Source organism: Macaca fascicularis, chromosome 12, assembly GCF_037993035.2.
Source record: "Macaca fascicularis isolate 582-1 chromosome 12, T2T-MFA8v1.1".
Lineage (NCBI taxonomy): Eukaryota > Metazoa > Chordata > Mammalia > Primates > Cercopithecidae > Macaca > Macaca fascicularis.
Window position 1 is genome coordinate 17,898,812 of NC_088386.1, and position 21,895 is coordinate 17,920,706.

The 21,895-nt window shown below is 34.8% G+C and overlaps 1 protein-coding gene across 1 annotated transcript in view; it reads right to left on the minus strand.

The window, feature by feature from the left end:
• ACTR3 (actin related protein 3) overlaps positions 1 to 21,895 on the minus strand; it is a 68,692-nt gene that overhangs the window by 15,561 nt on the left and 31,236 nt on the right. The window contains exons 4-8 of the mRNA XM_005572970.5: positions 18,721 to 18,831; positions 14,791 to 14,886; positions 12,075 to 12,182; positions 6,724 to 6,867; positions 4,490 to 4,663 (exon numbers count right to left, since the gene is read on the minus strand). Coding sequence (XP_005573027.1) covers positions 4,490 to 4,663; positions 6,724 to 6,867; positions 12,075 to 12,182; positions 14,791 to 14,886; positions 18,721 to 18,831 — 633 coding nt within the window. The remainder of the gene's footprint in view (positions 1 to 4,489; positions 4,664 to 6,723; positions 6,868 to 12,074; positions 12,183 to 14,790; positions 14,887 to 18,720; positions 18,832 to 21,895) is intronic.

Consider the following 21,895-nt stretch of genomic DNA (forward strand, 5'->3'; position numbering starts at 1 on the left):
ATGAGGTCTCACACACTTCTATTAATCTACTCACATATAAACGGTCCATACAAATATCTGTCCTAACTTCCAGCTATGTGTGGTTCTCTCTCCAGTCTCTTGGAGAGACTAAACTGTCTCCACTAAAATGACAGCAAGAGAATTAAAAGGAAAGGTAAATGACCAAGGATGAAACGGGGGCAAAAAAACAATGAATAAAAGATTTCAATCCTGTTTGGAGGGCAAAAAGAGATACTAAAAGGGCATATTGGTAAGAAGTCAATCAAGAACCTTCTAAAGTCCCAGGAATTGAAGGTGTAACAAACCATATAAGTAAAGGTGAAACAAGGCTTGAAAAAAAAGAAAGAAACTGCTAAAATCCTCTAAATAGAATGAGACCCACCCTCCTCGGTTCCCTTCCAGACCTTGTATAACAAGAAAGTTAATTCGAACCCCAATAAATAAATGAAGGAATGAATGAACAAAATGAAGCAAATTATACCATTCTGGACATGGGTACAGGCAAAGATTCCATGATCAAGATGGCAAAAGCAAAAAATGACAAATGGGATCTAATTAAACTAAACAGCTTCTGCACAGCAAAAGAAACTATCAGCAGAGTAAACAGACAACCTACAGAATGGGAGAACATTTTTGCAAATTACACATCTGACAAAGGTCTAATATACAGCATCTATAATGAACTTAAATAAATTTACAAGGAAAAAAACAACCCCATTAAAAAGTGGGCAGAGGACCCGAACAATTTTCAAAAGACGACATACATGTGGCCAATAATCATATGAAAAAACTCTCAACATCACTGATCATTAGAAAAATGCAAATCAAAACCACAATGAGATACCATCTCATACCGGTCAGAATGGCTATTAAAAAGTCAAAAAATATTCTCACAACATCCCTCCTAAAAAATGAAGGAAAGAGAAAATATTTTTTAAAAATAAATAAAATTTAAAAAAAAAAGGTGCTGGCAAGGTTGGAAAGAAAAAGAAACGCTTATACTCTGTTGGTGGAAGTGTAAATTAGTTCAACCATTGTGGAAAACAGTGTGGCACTTCCTCAAGAACCTAAAACATAAATATTCAACCCAGCAATCCCGCATACCCAAAGGAGTATACATTGTTCTATCATAAACACACATGCATACATATGTTCACTGCAGCACTTCACAAAAGTAAAGACATGGAATCAACCCAAATGCCCATCAATGGTAGACTGGATAAAGAAAATGTGGTACATATACACCATGAAATACTATTGAGCTAAAAAAAAGAATGAGGTCATGTTCTTTGCAGGAACATGGATGGAGCTGGTGGCCGTTATCCTTAGCAAACCAATGCAAGAACAGAAAACCAATTACTGCATGTTCTCACTTTTAAATAGCTAACGGATACTAGACTTAATGCTTGGGGACAAAATAATCTGTACTACACCTCCATGACAAAAGTTTACCTATATAACAAACCTGTACCTGTACCCCTGAACTTAAAGTTAAAAAAAAAAAAAAAAAAAAGAAAATGAAGCAAATGAATAAACAAGGTGAAAGTTTTGGAAAAGCTGAATTTTAAGGGAAAAGAATCACATTACTTGCCTCAAAAGTGAACAACAGTCTCAGGTATAATACTATAAATATCACAATACTAATGATTTACCTAATAACAATAACCTCACACGTGGGCAGGCTGGAGAAATAACTAATCTAAAAGGGGGCTAGCACTGAAACCACTAACAGTGACATATCAAGAAACAGCTCCATCCATGTTCCTGTAATACCACCACAGTATTTAGAAACCTGGGGGTTAATACCAAAAGCAGTAACTAACAGCTAAAGGATGCTCTATAGAACACAATGGCAGCAGGAGGGTGAAGAGCTGCTAATTTTAAGTCTGTCAGTGTTTTCTGACCTTTAAAGCTGTGTGTATAAATCCTTTTTATTTTTTGAGAAACTGCAAACAAAATGTACCACCAAAAACCTTCACATTCCAGTATACTAGTCTGACCACAATTCCTTATCCTTCTCATGCTCACTCCTCTGCTACCAATTCACAATTATTATGTGTCAATTTATCATGATCTCCAATCCCTGTGTCCCTCACTATCCCTAGGTAATTCGGCTTTCAGGATTTGCTCTCTCCTCTATGCTGCAATACTTTAATCTCTGCTTTGTCAAAACCTTTTGCTCCTTTCCCACACCTGTCTGGGGGAGGGGACACTATTGTACAACTAAAAGTTTTGGGTATCTAATCTGCTACCTTGAGTAAAGCACTCACTAGTCACCCTCTCAATTCCCCTCAACAGTAAATATGAAGTCATTATGCTTCACAAGCCCTCAATTTTACATCCAATCCCTTCTCCTAGAACATAAGCTTGATTCTACCTCACAAAAAAATTAAAACTATGAACTATGACGATGAACTTCTTCAACTACCTACCTGTGCCTCTGCCCTTCCTAGTTCATTTTCCTGTACCTATTCTTAATTCCTTCCCTCCTGTCACGGGAGTAAGCCCTCTTAAAAATTGAAACTATCTTGAGCCTTATTCTCGTAACTGAATTCTTACTAGTCCACTGTCTTTTTCTTTCATAGCCATCTCTCAGAATGTCCACACTACTGATTTCCAAACCTTCACCTCTCATTGAGGCAACAAGCTGCTCTAATGTATCACTCCATTGAAACTGTTCCCCTATGATCACTGACAACCTAGATGCTGAAAAACTCCAAGTACTTCTAAGGTTTCCTCTAATGTTACTTCACTGCAGCAACTGGCACTATTTACCTTTCCTTCTTGAAACATTCATTTCTCTCAATTTTATGACCATAATCCTTTAGCTTGGCTTCTACCTCTCTGTCATCTTCAGGATTCTTTGCAGGTTCCACTTAATCAGCCATAATGTGTCTGTGTTGACGAATGCCCTATTCTTCATCTTTCTATTCCACAGTCTCTTCTCAGCCAACCCCTTCCTTTGTGCCCCACATATGGTGATGACTTTACAACACCCAAGTTTTTGTTTCTGAACCTTTTAAAAGATGCATATAATAAACTCATCTGTGTCTATTTCACCTACTCCTCCCCTTCAGTATTACAAATCTCAATGGATGGCACATTGGGCTGCCCAAGTTACAAACCTGGGAATTATCACAGATTCCTCATATTCTTACTCCCCTCATATCTAAGCAATTACTAATTATGTTGATCCTATTTTTCTCTCACCTCCTTCCTCATTCCCACCGACCCACAAATACTATTCATCCTTCATCTAAAATACTGTAGTAAAATCATCTGTTTCCAACACAATTCACACCTCTGTTCCAACCCGTCCAAACCAATGCTGTGAGAGTAACCTTTCTAATACGGTAAATAATATTTTCTATGCTTAAAATTTTTGCATGACTACAGAATCCAGCTAATTCCCTTGCATAGCATATCTGCCCTTCAAGACTTTGTCCATGAATACCTATCTGGATCCCTCTCCTACTAATCTGTCCTTTATACTTTTCTTATGTAGCACTCTCATGTCTAAGACCTCTGCCTAGCTAACCTTCTGACAAAAATACATATGCTCCACTACCACACAACTGACAAACACCCATTCATCCTTTAAGTCTCAGTTCAACCATTATCTCCTCTGAGATGTTCTCCCAAGCAGACTTAGATGCTCTTTGTTCCTGTGCCCTCACCAGATACATGCACTCATTAAAGCATCTGTAACCCTACCTGTTTAAATATTCATCTCTTTTATTCTTTGAGCTCAATAAGAGCAAGATAAAATGATTTTTCATCTTTGAATACCCAGTGCTTAATTTAAGCTGGGATCATGAAAATCCAAACCATTTAACATTTGCTGAGTGAATAAACAAAATTTTAAAAATAACTATTATTAACATTAAATAAGCAAAGTACATATTAGTAATTCTATTAACAAAGTTACAATTCTGATACTAAGTTACCAGAAGAATTTTCCATTATTAAAAGCATGTACTTCTTAATTTAATAAAGCCTTTATGTTGCTAAAACTTCACAGAGAGAAGACTATTTTGCTACTAGTTCTATGTTTTAATGGTCAATTGAAGGTTCCTTGTAAAATGGTCATTTTACACAAATGGGGAGGGGGGAGCTTTCTATAACCTTTCCCAAAATATTTTATTTAAATGATTACAAAACTTTACCTGAGTCCACAACTGAGGGAAGAAAAAAAAAGTTTAAGGGCTCCCCTCTTCCCATGACCCCCCCAACATAAGCCCCCATATTTAAAAAAAAAAAAAAAAGCTTTTTCTAAATCTACAAAAAATAGCAACAATTTCACTTGTTTAAAGAAAAGCAAATTTTTTCTTTAAAAATTTCATAAAACTTTTAAATAAAACTTTTCATAAAAATTCAAACGGTTTTTAGTATACTAATAAAAGTTTTTGAGATCAATTCTCTCTGAATATCCATTAATTGATATTTGCTGCTGAATATTTTTAAACAATTCCGTTAAAAAAAAACTTACCTCTGGATGAAAAAATATTTCAGGTCCCAAAAATCTCTCATAACCAACATCGATAGAAAATTCTTTCTTTGAGATAGCATTGATTCCAGTATACTGTTTAATCCATTTTGACCCATCTGTATCATACTTGTTAAATTCTTTTACTAAATCTGGGCAGACATAACTATAACGCTCCTGAAAAACAAATAAACAAAAGTAACTTTTTTTGCCTATTATAGGAACAGTAAAAAAGAATGGCATGTTTTCAGTAAACTAGAATCAAATAAAAAAAAAAAAACTTCTTCAGAAAATAAAATTAGGAAATTAAGCTGGGAGTAAAATTTATGTTAGGATGTTATCATATGTGTAGTACAAATAAACATACTCATCTCCTACACATATTTTCTGACTTTAAATATAAATAATATTTGAGAGATTGGAGAGCTGATTTCTACTACTTCAGTGTTATTTCCTGAAAATGTTCATTAATGTCATTCAACATTTTCTGTCTCAGTAATAATAAATCTCGTGCTCTACGTAAGGAGAATAAATAAAATATAGAACTGAAGAATAAGTAATAATTATGATAACCACACAAATTAATTAGATCCTTAATATCTGAAACAAAACTGATTACAGTCTGAGTAAATAAATGAGCAAAGAAAGAACGCTAAAAATATAAATTACTCCATTTTGTGGCATATTTGGTTATATGACACCTAAGTAAAAGTTTTATCAAAAACATTGAAAAATATATTATAGATTATAACATCATATTTGTAATTTATAAACTCCCAACTGCCAGCCTATATATATATATTTTTAAAAAGCCTTCCTTTTCCAGTATTTTTATACATCACAGGCTCCATCCGAGATAGTTGCAAATATTACTAGTAATAATCAAAATACACAAAGAGAAAAAATACTGGAAACGAAAGACATTTGATTCACTATTTGAGGTCTTCTCCAAACCTTGGAAGTGGGAATGACAAGAAATGATACTCCTTTAAAGACATTCAGACTGACCATCAATCTTCTCTGGAATAGATTTAAATCTCTGGTGTTTTCTCATTTTGCTTTAATTTTACAGATTTCCCAAAGATGCTGAATCAGTAGTATTCACATTAACTTTTTATATATTTAATTCTTATGCCACCAACTTGGGGTAACTTTTGGCAGTCCTTTACTAATTTACTACCTAGGAAGTAGTTGATAAATTTTCATTCTTAAGCTCTGACGAGCAAGGAAAATCCCATAAACATGCAAAGAGGCCCAGGCATGGTGGCTCACAGCCAGCACTTTGAGATTCTGAGGCAGGAGGATTGCTTAAGGTCAGGAGTTCACGAACAGCCTGGGCAACATAACAAGACCTCCATCTCTACAAAAACTTAGCCAGACATGGTGATATGCACCTGCAGTTCTAGCTACTCAGGAGGCTGAGGCAGGAAGATCACGTGAGCCCAGAAGTTTGAGGCTGCAGTGAGCCATGATTGTGCCACTGCACTCTGGCTTGGGTAGCAGAACAAGATCCCATCTCTATAAAAAATAAATCAATAAAAATAAGAAATAAAAAATTTAAAAATGTATAAGTGAAAAAAAAAACCATGCAAAGAGAGACAAATAAGTAAAAGTTACTTTTGCCAGGGCAGTTTTACTTTTCAAAACATGTGAGACCCACTGAAATTTTTTGGTTATATGGCAAATAGTAAGTTTGAAAGATGATGTTAAAGTATTTTGATAGTTTGCATGAAGCACTGATATAATACTTACATGGCAGAAAAAATTTAAAAAATACTTTAGATAGCCTTAATGTTTTTCTATGTGCCCTATCACTTGAGTTAACACTGCCTCTATACTATAGCACAATGAATCAATTATATCAAAATAATTTTTATGACAAAAGCTTTTAAAATTAAAATAAAGAATTCAGTGAAGAAATTGAGATGCAAGCACTTTACAGTGAAATAATTATTTTTAATAAAGAGAATCACAAAAATTTATGGAGAGGTCATTTGGTAAAATGTTCTTATATATTACTCCTCTCAAATATAAAATATGAAGAAAATAGACAAACTTGTAATAATAATTTTCTTGCAAGAAATACAGAGAAAATGTAAATATACTTAAGAGTAATAATTTATAACTGGTTAACAAGATTATTTTAAGTACTGTTCTTCAATTAAAAATTTCTCCTGTTAATGTTATAAATGTGATTTTAATTTTTAACTAAATGACACTTCTATCTCACTTTTTACCTTTACTGCCTTAGCAGTTTCCAAGGATTGTTCTGGAGGGATTCCTACTTCTCGGTCTCTCAGCAGTTGCTGAATAAAATATGTTATATCTCGTCCTGCGATTGGAATGTGTTTAATACAGCTGCCAATCACATACCCTTCAGCCTAGAGGGGGGAAAAAGATTTCAAATTTACTTTCAATGCTTTGAAAATTAATATAACCTAAAAATATGAACCATTAAAGACCAAGTTATCAAGTTAGTGTATTCATATTCTCAAGTACTGTTTTATCCCAGAATTCACCTTTATTCATCAGAAACGATAACTAAGAATGGCCAGCAACTTGAGATTTATTTTCCCATTGACAATTTATAACTATGACTAAAATAACAACACAGAAACAGTAAATTTCAAAATAGAAATATCAAATGGTTTAGATAGCAGACTTTATATCAGACAGTACTATTTTAAAATCATTTATAATTTCAGTAATTATAATTTAGAATGTGTCATAAGAAATTTGACAAAGTGCCTATCATTTTTCTAATGAAGTATGTATCCATTTCACAAACCTGAAGCTTTCCACACACCACCATAATGTCAAATAACTAAATTCTGTAGAACTGATTCACAAATTCACTGATGTGTCAGAAGTATAACAAATAGTGTGGCAAAATTAAATTTCATTAGGAAAGAATATTAAGGATGCCTTCAGCGGCCATGACAGAATATTAGGGACTGAACTCACCCTCTCAACTTAAATAAAGGACACTTTATAAGAAATAAAGGTTTTCAGACATTTGACAATTGGCAGAGTAGGGCAGAGATACTTTCTAAGAAAAGGGAAACAAATAAAGTGAATGTTACAAACACTCTATCCTACTGCCTAGGGAAAGTTACTAGGCCACAACAACGGGAAAGAGAACTAAAACAGAACTGGTCTCATTAAGTTAGGGATATAGAATTTAAAGGTCAGAAAGGCAAAAGTGGCTAAAGTTTGTAGGCCAAATTATTGGAGGGGAAGGAGTTGCACCAACGGAGAGCTGGGAAGATGTGAAGAGAGTATCTCCTTAACTGAATACTGATCAGCACATTCCTGTGAGGAAACCATCAAGGTGAGAGAAAGAACCTCTAAAAAAAGTAGACAGAACAACCAACAGAGCTCACACATGGCCAGAAATAGTTCCTGATCCCACTAGCCAAAGTTGAAAGATGTTTTCAAATACAAGACAACAAGTAGAGTCCTCACAGAAATATTGCCTCAAGAATGGGGACAAACCAGTCCTGGACAAAAACCTGTTATGGACCTGCTTAATAACATTTAAAAGAGCCCCTGAGAGGATCAAACCAATTCCTGGTATCTTAACTATGTCCCAGGGAAAAAAATCCTAAATACTTACAAAGAACTTCAAAAATACAGCACACAACAGTGGATAGCATACCAAATCAAAAATTATAAGCATGCAAGGAAGCAGAAAAACACAACACTTGACAAGAAGAAAAATCAATACAGAGGAATGACAAGGACATTAAAACAGCAACCATATACTCCATATAATGAAGAAGGTCAAAAATAAGCATGAGGAAGAGAGAAGTGGAAGACATAAAAAGACCCAAATGGAACTTCTAAAGAAAAAAACATAGTATCTGAAATTTAAAAATCTACCAGATGACAAAAAAACACTAGATGACATTACAGTAGACTACACAATGAAGAAAAAATAGTAAATTTGAAGAGTAATAAAAACTATCCAAAAAAATAAAGAAAAAGATTATAAAAAAAAATAAATGAACAGAGCATCAGTGACCTTTGAGACACTGTGAAGCAGCCTAATACACATGTGATCAGAGTACCAAAAGGAGAGAAAGGGGAAGAGAAAAAATATGTAATCAATAACAGACAAAAACTTTCCAAATATGATGAAAATTACAAATCTATATATATAAGAAGCTCAATGAACCCTACGGAGAAGAGACAAAGAAAACTTTACTTAGGTACGTCACAATCAAATTGCTAAAAACCGATGACCCAGGAATAAAATCTAGAAGACAGCCACCCAAATAAATATTACATTCAAAGAAACACACACAAGAATAACAGCTGACTTATTTTCAGAAACAAGGTAAACCAGAAGACAGTGGAGTGCCATCTACAGGAGAAAACTGTCAACCTTCTATACCAAGCAAAAATCATCTTTCAAAACTAAAAGAGAATAAAGACTTTTTCAAAGGATGTACAAAAGTTGAAAGAATTCAGAGCCAATGGATCAGCACTATAAGACATGTTAAAGGATGTCATTTTGACAGAAGGAAAACGATACCAGGTGGAAATGTGGACCTTCACAAAGGAATAGAGAGCACTAGATATGGTATGTGAATTAAAGAACTCTATTTCAAGGCCGGGCACAGTGGCTCACACCTGTAATCCCAGGACTTTTGGGAGGCCAAGGCAGGTGGATGGCTTGAAGCCAGGAGTTTGAGACCAGCCTGGGCAACATGGTGAAACCCCATCTCTACTAAAAAAAACAAAAAAAATTAGCCAGGCCTGGTGACACACATCTATAATCCAGCTACTCGGGAGGCTGAGGCACAAGAATCGCTTAAACCCAGGAGGCGGAGGTTGAAGTGAGCTGAGATCGCACCACTGCACTCCAGCCTGGGCGACAGAGCAAGACTGTCTCCAAAAAGTTATCTTTTAAAGATAAGTTTTTGTTACTGGCTTAAAATTGTGTTTTTCCTCCCTACCAAATTCCCATGTTGAAGTCCTAACCTCTATCTCAGAATATGACTATTTTTTGGAGATAAGGTATTCAAAGTAGTATCTAGTTAAAATGAACTCATTAATCCAACATAAGTGGTATCCTTAAGAGGAGATTCAGACACAGACATGTATGGGGAGGACTATGTGAAGACATATAAAGAAGATGGACAGCTAGAAGCCAAGAAGAGTCTTCAAAAGAAACCAACCCTGTCAAAATCCTGATCTTTGACATCTAACCTCCAGACCTGTGAGAAAATAAATTATTCTTTAGTTACCCAATCTGTAGTACTTTATTATGGCAGTTCTAGCAAACTAACACACCACTCAAAATGAAACAAGTTAATAATGTATTATTGAGTGCACAACATATAAAAGTAAAATGAATGACAATAAAGGAACAAAGACTACAAGGTCAAAGCTGTTGTATAATTAGTTATGAAGTAGCAGAATGTTATTTGTAATTAGACAGTGATAAGTTAAAGATGTTTACTACAACCCATACAACAACCATGACCAAAAACAAACGACAACAGATATAGCATAGCTAATAAGCCAATTAAGAAGAGAAAATGGAATAATAAAAAATACTCCACTAATTCTAAAGAAGGAAGGAAAAGTAAACAATAAACAGGAATACCCACCCACCCCCCACCACCTTTTTTTTTTTTTTTTTTTGGAGACAGGGTCTCACTCTGCTGCACAAGCTAGAGAAGCTAGAGTGCAGTGGTGAGATCATGGCTCACTGCAGCCTCAACCTCTCCGGGCTCAGGTTATCTTTCCTCCTCAGCTTTCGGAGTAGCTGGGACTACAGGCATGCACCACCATGTTCAACTAATTTTTGCATTTTTTTTAGAGACAGGGTTTCACCATGTTGCCCATGCTGGTCTTGAACTCCTAGGCTCAAGCGATCTGCCCACCTCGGCCTCCCAAAGTGCTGGGATTACAGGCATGAGCCACCATACCAGCCAGAATACCCATTCTTAATGTCCTTACTAAAACTTATTCTGTTCCATGTTGCTAACTTCTATTCTGAAAATTACCTATTCTAATTATCAAGATACTGATAGTACTGCTCAGACGTGTAGGTGTTAAGAAAAGACTGAAGAAAGGCAGAACCAGGTCAAATCCTAGCCTCACTACCTATTATTTGGTGACCTTAAGCAAGACAATTATTTGCATTTTTATTAATGAATAAACTAAGGTACTCAAAGAAAAATATAATATTCATCACAGACTGATTTTCATATTTAAATGAGAATTTTAAGATGAACAATTATTTTATGTACCACTAAGAAAGAAAAATAAACTGCCAAGCAAACCAGAAAAAGCTATCAAATGCTGAACACGTCCTAATTTCCAAGCTTACTAAAATACCTCCCAAGGGCTACATAAAATCTCATATATCCACACAACGAAATATTATTTGGCAATAAAAAGAAATGAAATACTATACATGCTATAACATGGATGAATCTTGAAAATGTTCAAAGTGAAAGCACCCAGTCACAAAAGACCACAGTGTTTAACTCTATTTATATAAAATGGCCAGGACAGCAAATCTAACACAGACAAAAAGTAGATTCATGGTTGCCGGGGCTAAAGGTATCAAGGGGAAATGGGTGGTGACTGTGAATAGATACAGGGTTCCTTTTCAGGGTGATGAAAATGTTCTAAAATTGTAGAGATGGATGGACTTTGTGAATATACTAAAAATCAACGAACTGTACACTCTAAACAAGTGAATTGTATGGTATATAAATTTTATCTTAATAAAGTTATCATTAAACAATGGCAGTTATTACTAAAACTATTATGACACATCATGAGGGTGAAAGTGGAGGAGGACCAGGAGTCTAATCCAAAGGTAGTCACCCTGAGGATGTAATCTTCAACAGACATTGCCTCATGCATTAAACACTGGAGTGAGAATAATTAAAAAATAAAAGTTCAAAATAATGTAATTCCTTAAATGATATTCATTATAATATAAAAATTACTTTAAAAGATAAACCTTTCTATATATACCCATTTAATAATAATCAGTATGAATTCTAGTAGTCATTTTGAATTCATTAGGCATAATTTTTTAAAAACCTGATTTATCATTAAGAATTGAAGCACAAAGGCCTTGGAAGAAAAATGTTATTTGCGGCAAAAAATCTAATTTGATGCATTTTTCTTAATATGCTTTATTAAATACAACCCATAAAGTATCTACTAAAGTTCATGTACTTACAACTAACTGTTACACAGTTACCCTGTATACCAGTCTGAAATCTGTTAATTATGAATAAAAGAGGTCATCAAATGGTTAGCACATATCCAACTGGAAAACAGAATGAAAGCCATTAATATACTTCCATTCCAGATACTGCAATTCATAATTTTCTTAATTGCAGTACAAACCTACAGTAAAAGAAACATTTTGAAATGTTTATAAAATTTTTAAAAGGTAAGCAAAATATAGCTATAACTGAACAAAAGACCAAATTATAGCAAAATTTTAAAGTGTCATATTTAAAGTTTTTTAAAACTAATATTAATTCATATAATTTAACTTTGCCAGATGTGTTATTTCATGTTCTGTTCAGTAACTGTAAAACAGCCTTACCACAGGAATGACATGAGTGACACCATCTCCACTGTCTATTACTGTACCAGTCAACGTCCGTTCTCCTACTTGTCTTGAGGTCCAAGATGCAGCTAAGGCAAGAACAGCCTTGAGCACAAAGAAAGAAGGCAAAAAAACAAAAAAACAAAAAAAACAAAGAGTTAATCGAAAAAAAAAAAAACTAGTTTCCTGGAGTACTTTATTCAATTTTAAATGTAGTTATCTGTGGAAAGAAAATACATAAAATTAATTTTGTATTATGCAATAAAATAGCTCACTCCCTACATTTTACTAAGACAAACTTACAGGTTTGTATTTGCTTTTAGGAGCATGTTTTATAAGATTTACATATTTTATAAAGGCTATTTCTGTCCTAAAGCTAAAAATGTGGAAGATTGCATTAAATAGTATAGAACTAACTTGCCAGAACTATGTCCACGTGGGCTGGCCTGTTACAAACTGCAATGTAAGGCGAAAAGTACACAATCACCCAACCTCCAGTTATTCAATACATATATGGCTATGAACAACTATTACCAAAAGATTACCTTCAAATTTTTTTTATTTTTATTTTTTGAGACAGAGTTTCTTTCTGTCACCCAGGGCTGGAGTGCAGTGGAGCAATCTCAGCTCACTGCAACTTCCGCCTCTTGGGTTCAAGCAATTCTCTGCCTCAGCCTCCAGAGTAGCTGGGATTACAGGTGCCCACCACCATGCCCGGCTAATTTTTTTATTTTCAGTAGAGACGGGGTTTCATCATCTCGGCCAGGCTGATCTTGAACTCCTGACCTTGTGATCCACCCGCCTCAGCCTCCCAAAGTGCTGGGATTATAGGGCATGAGCCACTGTGCCAAGCCTAACTTCAAATTTTTTTAAGGCAACATGTGTTTAGGACTATATGACATAGAGAAAATGCCATCGCACACTTCCAAATACTACTCTAATTTAATTACAGAGCAAAGTTGACAAAATTTTTCCATGAAAAACCTTGGCACAGACAATACAACACAATTCTTTTAAGTGTGAGAATTAAGAAATTAACATAGCTCATTTTTTAAAAACTAAATTTCTTATAATCCAAGACTCAAACAAAGTATATGACTAATAATTAAAAACAACTAAACTTATACTGGCCTTATTTTACCTACCTGAACTATAATAGCTAAAAGGGACCTAGAAAGCTATCTAGGTCACCCTCCTATCTGAACACAAGATCATATTAACACAATCACCACATAATCACCATAGGCTAACAGAACTAAACATTATTTTTTGACAACCTTACAATGAAAAATTCCATCCTAATACTAGTTGTGTGTATATATATATACACATATATATATATACACACACACACACACACACACAGTGTTTAGACTTCATTATGAGATATCCCTCCTTTATAAGTAAATTCAAAACTATCTATAACCAAGAATTACCTCTGATCACTTTTACAAGTCTTTCGTAAACAAAGTAGAATAGATATGCATCGGCACATCATGTTACAGAAATGTTATCGACTACTGAACATCAATAAAACAGAACAGAGATTAAATAATGAAATTAAGAGCACTCAGAGGCCACTAAGGAAATCACTGAAATACCAAATTACAACTCCAGAGGAATGAAACAAAGCTCATGATGCCAGTGTTTTAAAGTAAGCTATACCTGACAATATGGTTAAACATAAGTTTATTATATTTAATATAACATGAGAAGCAAAAACTCCCAAGTGAAAGATGATTCCTCCCAACTCCTCACTTTATTCAGATTCTAAGAACTAAAAAAGGGCCTCCCACTCAAGACTGAATTCTTCTATAAAGATCATGACAGGTGTATGTGACTCCTTAAATATTTTTAGCGAGAGAACTAAAAAGGCAGTTCACTAAATTTATGGATTGCATTAAACATTAAAAAGTTCTTTGCTATCCAAGTTAAAATATTCATCCATAATTATCATTTATTGATTCTGTGTACCCTGGAGTTACAAAAACCAGTGTGATCCCAACAAAGAGCAAAGTCAGACAGACCTCAGCTGCCTGGTATCACAGCTAACCATTTAACTCTGAATAAGGTGCCTTCCAACTTTAGTTTTCTTCCTCCACAAAAAAACAGAAACAAAAATATCTACATTTAATAGAAATAATGAATTAATACACATATAAAGCATTTGTGTTATGTCAGGTATTGCCTTTGCTACAAGGAAAAAAAAATGAGGTAAGCTCTGATCCTAAGGGATGGGAGAGAAGCTGTTCCATACAGATAAATGTACAAATTAAGAGAAGTGAAATATTAGGGTATCAAATATACCTAAAGATAAGTCAATCAAAAAGACTGTAACAAAGGAAAAAAAGATGCATAAGGATAAATGATAAAGGATTATTTACAAGGATAAATAAATATATATACAATGTTCCTGTCATGGAGTAAGCATTCAATAAATATTAGTTCCTTTATTTCTGTCCTATGAAAGTCCTTGAAATACCCAAACACCATTAACTTACTTTTTTAACACTTCTCTTTTCCTGACTAAATATCTCCACTTCCCATAATATTACTTCTAAATTAACAATTCAGGAGAGAAGTATAACATGCTTTGACATTACATTTAAACCTTTGTGGTAAAAAAAAAAAAAAAAAAGTACGTAATTTAGGCAGCAAATTAAACTAGGTTAAAATTTAAGAATCAAACTTAGATAAATATGAACTTGCTTACCTGCACAGCAATGTACAAGCCTGGAACATTGAAAGACTCAAACATTATTTCAGCAGTATATTCCCTGTTTTCTGGAGTATTCAATGGAGGTTCAGTCTATTGAAATAAATAACATTTTAAATAGATAATATCAAGTTATTTTGATAACTTTCTTGACAATTTTAAAACGAGAAGTAATTTATTTCAAACATTTTATTTAAAATGCATTAAATTTACAAGTAGAAAGACACAGAGATCAAAGGAAAACTATAGAGAATTCAAACATATCCATAAATATCTGAAAACAATATGGTAATTCACATTAAAAAAAAAAAAAGCCCTGAATGCCTGTATCATACCACTCATACAGATTAAACATTAAAAAGAAATGAAGCAGGGAGAGAGAGGGTTGAAGGTAGGGAAAAGGTAGTCCAGTCAAATCATCCTTTAAATACAGTAATGACAAACCTCCAGAAAAAACATCGATAGTATTTGCCACAGGAGAGCCCTCATCTAAGTAACACTTTTAGAAGAATGTCCCCGAACTATATAGGATTACAGTAAACAAGCTGAGATTCTACAGATCGAATGGTATAGCTTTCTGAAAAACGTTATATTAATTTACCTGTTAAGAGCATAGAATCAAGATGTTTGCAGAGCACTCTTCTGTTTAAGTTATGTGACTGCATACATCACTTAGAAATCTCATAGGTTAAGTCTGGGACAGAAGGCACTCTAAAGAGGCAAGAAAGGACTCAGAGATCTGGCAGCGTCGGACTTCATATTTCACCTATGCCTCATGATCACTTAAATCGTTTTAATTTTTAAAGATTGACACTGGGTAAGACAGACCTCTGATTCTTGTGAGTCTGACTGACAATCTAATCCTCTGTGGTATCTCGAATATTTAAATGTAAAAGAAAAATTTTTTAATTTAAAAGATACAGAATTCTCTTTTTGACCTTAAAGAAAGAAATAATTCCTTAAATTTGTGAAGCACAAATCACAAAGGGAAAAAGTGATAAAACTTGAATCCATTAAAAATTATATCTTTTTAAAATTATTATTTCAAAAGAAATATAAAGTAAAACAACTAAGTACACTGTTACCTTACATAAAACCTTTATAAGCTAAACTCCCTGCGGCGTTTAAACTTATTTAGAAGAGTTCTGGAGCTATGTTTAAAAGTCTGGAGATAATTTACTGATGAATACATACAACATTAAGTAAACTAAAAACCAAGGCAGTTAAATTATAAACTCCAAGAAAAAAAAATCTACATAAAAGATAATCAGAGGATTCACAAAGGAAAATATACAAATAGCTAATAATAATAATCGTACATGAAAGACTGCTCAACATAATCAGTTATCAGAAAATGAAAATTAAAATTAAAAGCAAATGAAAAATCTTTACACACCCACCAGAATGGCTAAAATTTAAAAGACTGACAAGCCAGCAGCGCAGTGGCTCACACCTATAATTTCAGCACTCTGGGAGGCTGAGGTGGGCAGATTACTTGAGGCTAGGAGTTCAAGACCAGCCTGGCCAACATGGCAAAATCCTATCTCTATTAAAATTACAAAAGTTAGCCGGGTGTGGTGGTGCCTGCCTGTAATCCCAGCTACTGAGGAGGCTGAGGCACAAGAATAACTTCAACTTGGGAGGCAGGGAGGTTTCAGTAAGCCAAGGTCACACCACTGCACTCCAGCCTCGGTGACAGAGCAAGATGCTGTCTCAAAAAAAAAAAAGTATAAAACATTGACAAGCCAAATCTTGAATAGGGCAACCAGATTACTAATGCATCACTGGGGGGTGTGCAAAAAGGTTTAACACCTTGGGAAAAGTTCCCTCGAGTTTCCCTTAAAAAAAAAAAAATCATGTACCTACCCTATGACGCTGCAATTCCATACCTACGTTATTTAGACAAGAGAAATGAAAACATATGTCCACAAAAAGTTTTGTAGAAGAAGGTTCACAATGGTCAAACTATTTTATTATAACCAAAAACAGAATTAAGCCAGGCATGGTGGCAGCACTTTAAGAGGCCATGGAGGGAAGATCCCTTGGAGCCCAGGAATTCAAGACCAGCCTGGGTGACAAAGTGAGACTCCATCTCTAAACCAGAACACATTACCCAGGTGTGGTGGCCCGGGCCTGTGTGTCCTAGATACTCAGGAATCTGAGCTGGGAGAACTGTTTGAGCTGGGAGGTCAACACTGCAGTGAGCCATGATTGGTCCACTGTATTCCAGCCTGAGCAACAGAGCAAAACCCTGTCTTAAAAAAAAAAGGAAAAAAAAAGAAAAACTAGAAATAGCCCAGGTGTTCGTCAACAGGAAAATGGATAAAGTGAGGCAAATTTATTCAATGGAATACTACCCAGCAACAAAAAGCAACAAATCACTAGTATATGCAATAACACGAATCAATCTCCAGATTATGCTAAGTAAAAGTGTTTCACCAAAACGCACATATTGCATGATTCCATTATTTGACACTCAAACATGGGCAAAACTAATCTCAGATGAAAAAGAAACAAAACAGTGGTTGTCACTAGGGCATGGGGGCAGAGAAAACTTTCCACGCTGATAGTAATTTTTCTTTATCTTGGTAAGAGTTTAGGTTACACAGATGTATGTAACTGACAAAGACTGGACAATCCACATCATGCATCCTGTAGGTCAAATATAGCCCACAACCTGTTTTGGTAAAAAAAAAAAACTTATTGGAACACAGACATACCTATGAATTTAAGTATTGTCTATGGCTGCTAACATGCTACAACAGCACAGCTGAGTAGCTGTGACAGGGACCATCGTATAAAAAATGAACTAAGTTTCCTCAGAGACTTTATCCCCTGCAAAGCCAAAAATATTTGCTATCTGCTCCTTTAGAAAGTTTGCCAATCCCTGGTCAAAATCTACTGAATGGTGCAGATCAGTGATTTTATGATATGTAAATTTTATATGAAAAGAATAACCATACACAAATGATAGCTCTAGTTGATGAAATACGTGCTAAAGTATTTAGGGGTCAAATGACTCCCATTTGCAACTCACTTTGAAGTGATTTAAAAACTAAAATGAAGTGACAGATGGATAGACGTCATGAAGCAATTATAGCCAAATGTTAAGGTTAATCACTGAATCTAGATTGTGGGTGTATGAGTGTCCATAGTACGGTTCTTTCAACTTTATAGTCCATCAAAATCACCATAAGACACAGAATATTGATTTAACCAAAAACTGTGATATAACTACAATGTGAGGAAAGGGAAAGGACAGTTATTTTGTGCAGAGGGAGAGAAAAGGAAAAAAGGGAAATTCTCATGTTTTCCTATTAGGAGGTTGATAAATCATGCATAATATTTTTAAAAACATAAGAAATAAAAGAAACACATTAAATTTATAAGATTACTACCAGGGCAAACTTTTTTAAAAACTGAAAATGTTTGCCTCCGGGGAATATGAATCAAAGGTTGGGAGATGTAAGAAAGGAAAGTGTTATTTTGTTGTTTTAAATCTTACAAAGGCATTTGATTTAAGTTATGAACATGCATTGCTTTAATAAAAAGACGTTTAAAAATTAAATCATATTGTATTTTTGTTATGAAGAAATACCAATGATATAATAATCAGACTTTTTTTTTAAAAGAAAAAAGGAAGTGCCACAGGTTTCCAACATTGTTCTGAACCTTACTGTTCCTATCATAAAGATTAGATATTAATTACCAAAAGCACTTCTTAAGTGTTTAAAATGTGGTGCTTTGACATACTACTATTCTCCTGTAGCCATAACTAGATGGTCTTAAAGATGATACAGCTTTATTACAAAATCATTTAGACATATGACAATTTAATAACCAAAGTATACCAAAGAAGTGTGATGAAAATGTTCTCATTAAGTGTATTCAAAAATTTCCTCAGTGAAATTATAATTTGTAACTTACCAAAAGAAAATAATGGTCTTCAGGTTCTGCCCTTAAATACTTAAAGATCACTTGCTCCATAAACCTTTCCATTAAGTCCCAATCTTCAACTATACCATGGCGGATTGGCCACTATCAAAACAAAAAGGGAAATACAAATTAAATCTTATTAATATAAAAAATAAATAAAACTACAAAAAAGGAAATATTAGATCATTAGTGGATATTAGATGAGGATATATTTTCTTAGGTGCGATACTATAGACCATCCTTAAAACATGTGTACTTAAGGATTTAGAGATAAATTAGTTCAACAACGCATTGTCAGACAGATGGCTCAATAAAAACAAAGTAAATATGTCAAAATGTTAAAAACTGTTAACTCTAGATGGAAGGTCATTGTACTAGTCTTTCCAGATTTTAAAAGTTTTCTAATAAAAGGTAAGTTAGCCTACAAAAATTAAACCTAAAAACTAAACTTTATCACAATTTCCTTAATTTTTAATTCATTAGGTCATTAACAAGTATTTGTTGTATGCCAAATATAAAAAGTGCACCTGGTAAGTACATACCTAGAATAATCATAAGAATCAAGCATATAAAATTTTATAAGAAAAGTTTTATAAATGTGTAAGAGTCATGCTTCCAAAATTGTGTGCCAAGATACCTACTATGATTTGGATGTGGTGTGTTCCCACCAAAACTCATGTTAAAATTTAAAATTTAATTGCCAGTGTTCCAGTATCAAGAGGTGGTGGGGCCTTTAAGAGGTGACCAGGTCATTAGAGGAATTAATGCAGCTCTCAGCAGGACTGAGTTAATTCTCCAGAGAATTGAAGGCAGGCTGTTATAAAGTAAGGCTGTCCCTTGTATTTTGTCCCTTTCCTCTTCCATTTCCCAACATGTTATGAAGCAGCATAACGTCCTTACCAGAGGTCGATCAGATGTGGCCAACTCATCTTGGACTTCCTCAACTCCAGAACCACGAGCCAAAATAAACCCCTTTTCTTTATAAATTACTCCACCTCAAGTATTCATTATAGCAACAGAAAATGAACTAAGACAGCACCCCAGTGTAATACCATAAATTCACAAGGGCACCACAAAGTTATTTTAAATTTTCCAGGGAAATACAGTGTTACTCAACATCAGTTGGACACTGCATGATCTTACAAGTCACAGTAAGTCAGTTTCAACAATAAATCATACTATTATATAGTCCTTTCAATGACATTATTTCTTGGAGAAGTTGATTTGTCAGCAGTTGCTGGGATAAAAACCAAGTTATCACATAAAATAACATCAATGTAAAACAAGAAATCAGGGTGGCAATGTCCCATCTGATTCCAGGTTTGAGAAGTTGTTCAGTGCCTAAGCACCCTAACAGAAATGTGATTACTCAGCAGTGAAATAGTATTTCCAATTTAAGTGTCCTATTTTATTTCACGTGGCTACTAAGTTGCCTAGACCTAGGTATTTAATAAGCAGAACTATTTGACATTTCTTTTGATCTAGGTGGCACAGTGAAAAATGTTACTGAGACCCTAATGGCACTGAGAAAGTTTGTGAACCTCTGCAACTGAATATAGTTCCATGAACATAAAACACATTCAAAACCTAAAGTTAAACAAATTAATGAACAAATAAACACCTTGCAGTATCAATTCCTAACATCTACTTCTTACTCTAGTTTCCACACTACTTTTTAAGGCATTATATTTATAAAATGACTTCTACTCCCCAGTTTGCTTTAAGGAAGGGAAAAATTGCAGTTTACTGTATCATTCGATTTTTAACATTATTGGAAGTTTACAAATTTAAATGTTTTAAGTATTATTTATTCACCAATTATTACTGTGTACCTACTATAAGCCATTGGCACAAATGGCAAGGACACAGACATCCTGCACACAAAAAACTCAGTCTAGTAAAAGAAATATATATGAACAAATATTACATTACAGGTTTTTTAAAAAATAAAGTTCTGACTGGGCGTGGTGGCTCATGCCTGTAATCCCAGCACTTTGGGAGGCCGAAGCAGGCAGATCACCTGAGGTCAGGAGTTTGAGATCAGCCTGGCCAACATGGTGAAACCCCATCTCCATTAAAAAATACAAAAATTAGCCAGGTATCGTGGTGCATGCTTATAATCCCAGCTACTCAGGAGGCTGAGGCAGGAGAATCACTTGAACCCGGGAGGCAGAGGTTGCAGTGAGCCAGGATCACTCCACTATACTCCAGCCTGGGTGACAGAGTGAGACTCTGTCTCCAAAAAAAAAAGTCAGCATGATGGCTCATGCCTGTAATTCCAGCACTTTGGTGGTTGAGATGGGTGGATCATTTGAGGTCAGGAGTTCAAGACTAGCCTGGCCAATATGGTGAAACCCCATCTCCACTGAAAATACAAAAATCAGTCAGGCGTGGTGGCAGGCACCTATAATCCCAGCTACTGGGGAGGCTGAGGCAGGAGAATCTCTTGAATCCAGGAGTCAGAGGTTGCAGAGAGCCAAGATCACATCACTCCACTCCAGCCTGGGCAACAGAGTAACACTCTGTCAAATAAATAAATAAATGGTTCCTTGAACAAGATGATCACCTTGTCTTGTGAGAGAAAAGGTTTCACTGAGGAGGTCATATCTAAGCTGAGTCTTAAAGAAGCAACATTCTCAGTTTTGCTTTCTGGGTTTTTTTTGGCAGGGGAATGAGAGGTATGGAGGAACTTGTGGAGAACAGAAAAAGATGTATAGAAAGACAAACACTGCATGGTATACAAAAAGGAAAGTGAAGATATCAATGAGAAATGCATGTGCCAAAAGGTTTGAAGAAAGGTATGTAGGGAGATACACCAGTTCTAGATCAAAGGGACTAGATTCTCAAAAATTTGCCTTGCATTTAGGTTTTATTCTATAAGAAATAAAACAGCATAGAAACTTTTAAGCAGGGGAATAAGAACAGCTTTAATAGTTAGGAAGACTATTATAGCAGCACTGGGAAAGCTCAAATGAAGCTTAACAGAACCAGAACCAAGTGAGAACAAGAGTACCAATAGTGGTATGGATGACACTGGGCCACACTGAAGATTTCTCAGTCAATAAGAATAAGAAAGGGCGGGGCATGGTGGCTCACACCTATAATCCCAGCACCTTGGGAGGCCAAGGTGAGAGGATGGCTTGAGCCCAGGAGTTTGAGACCAGCC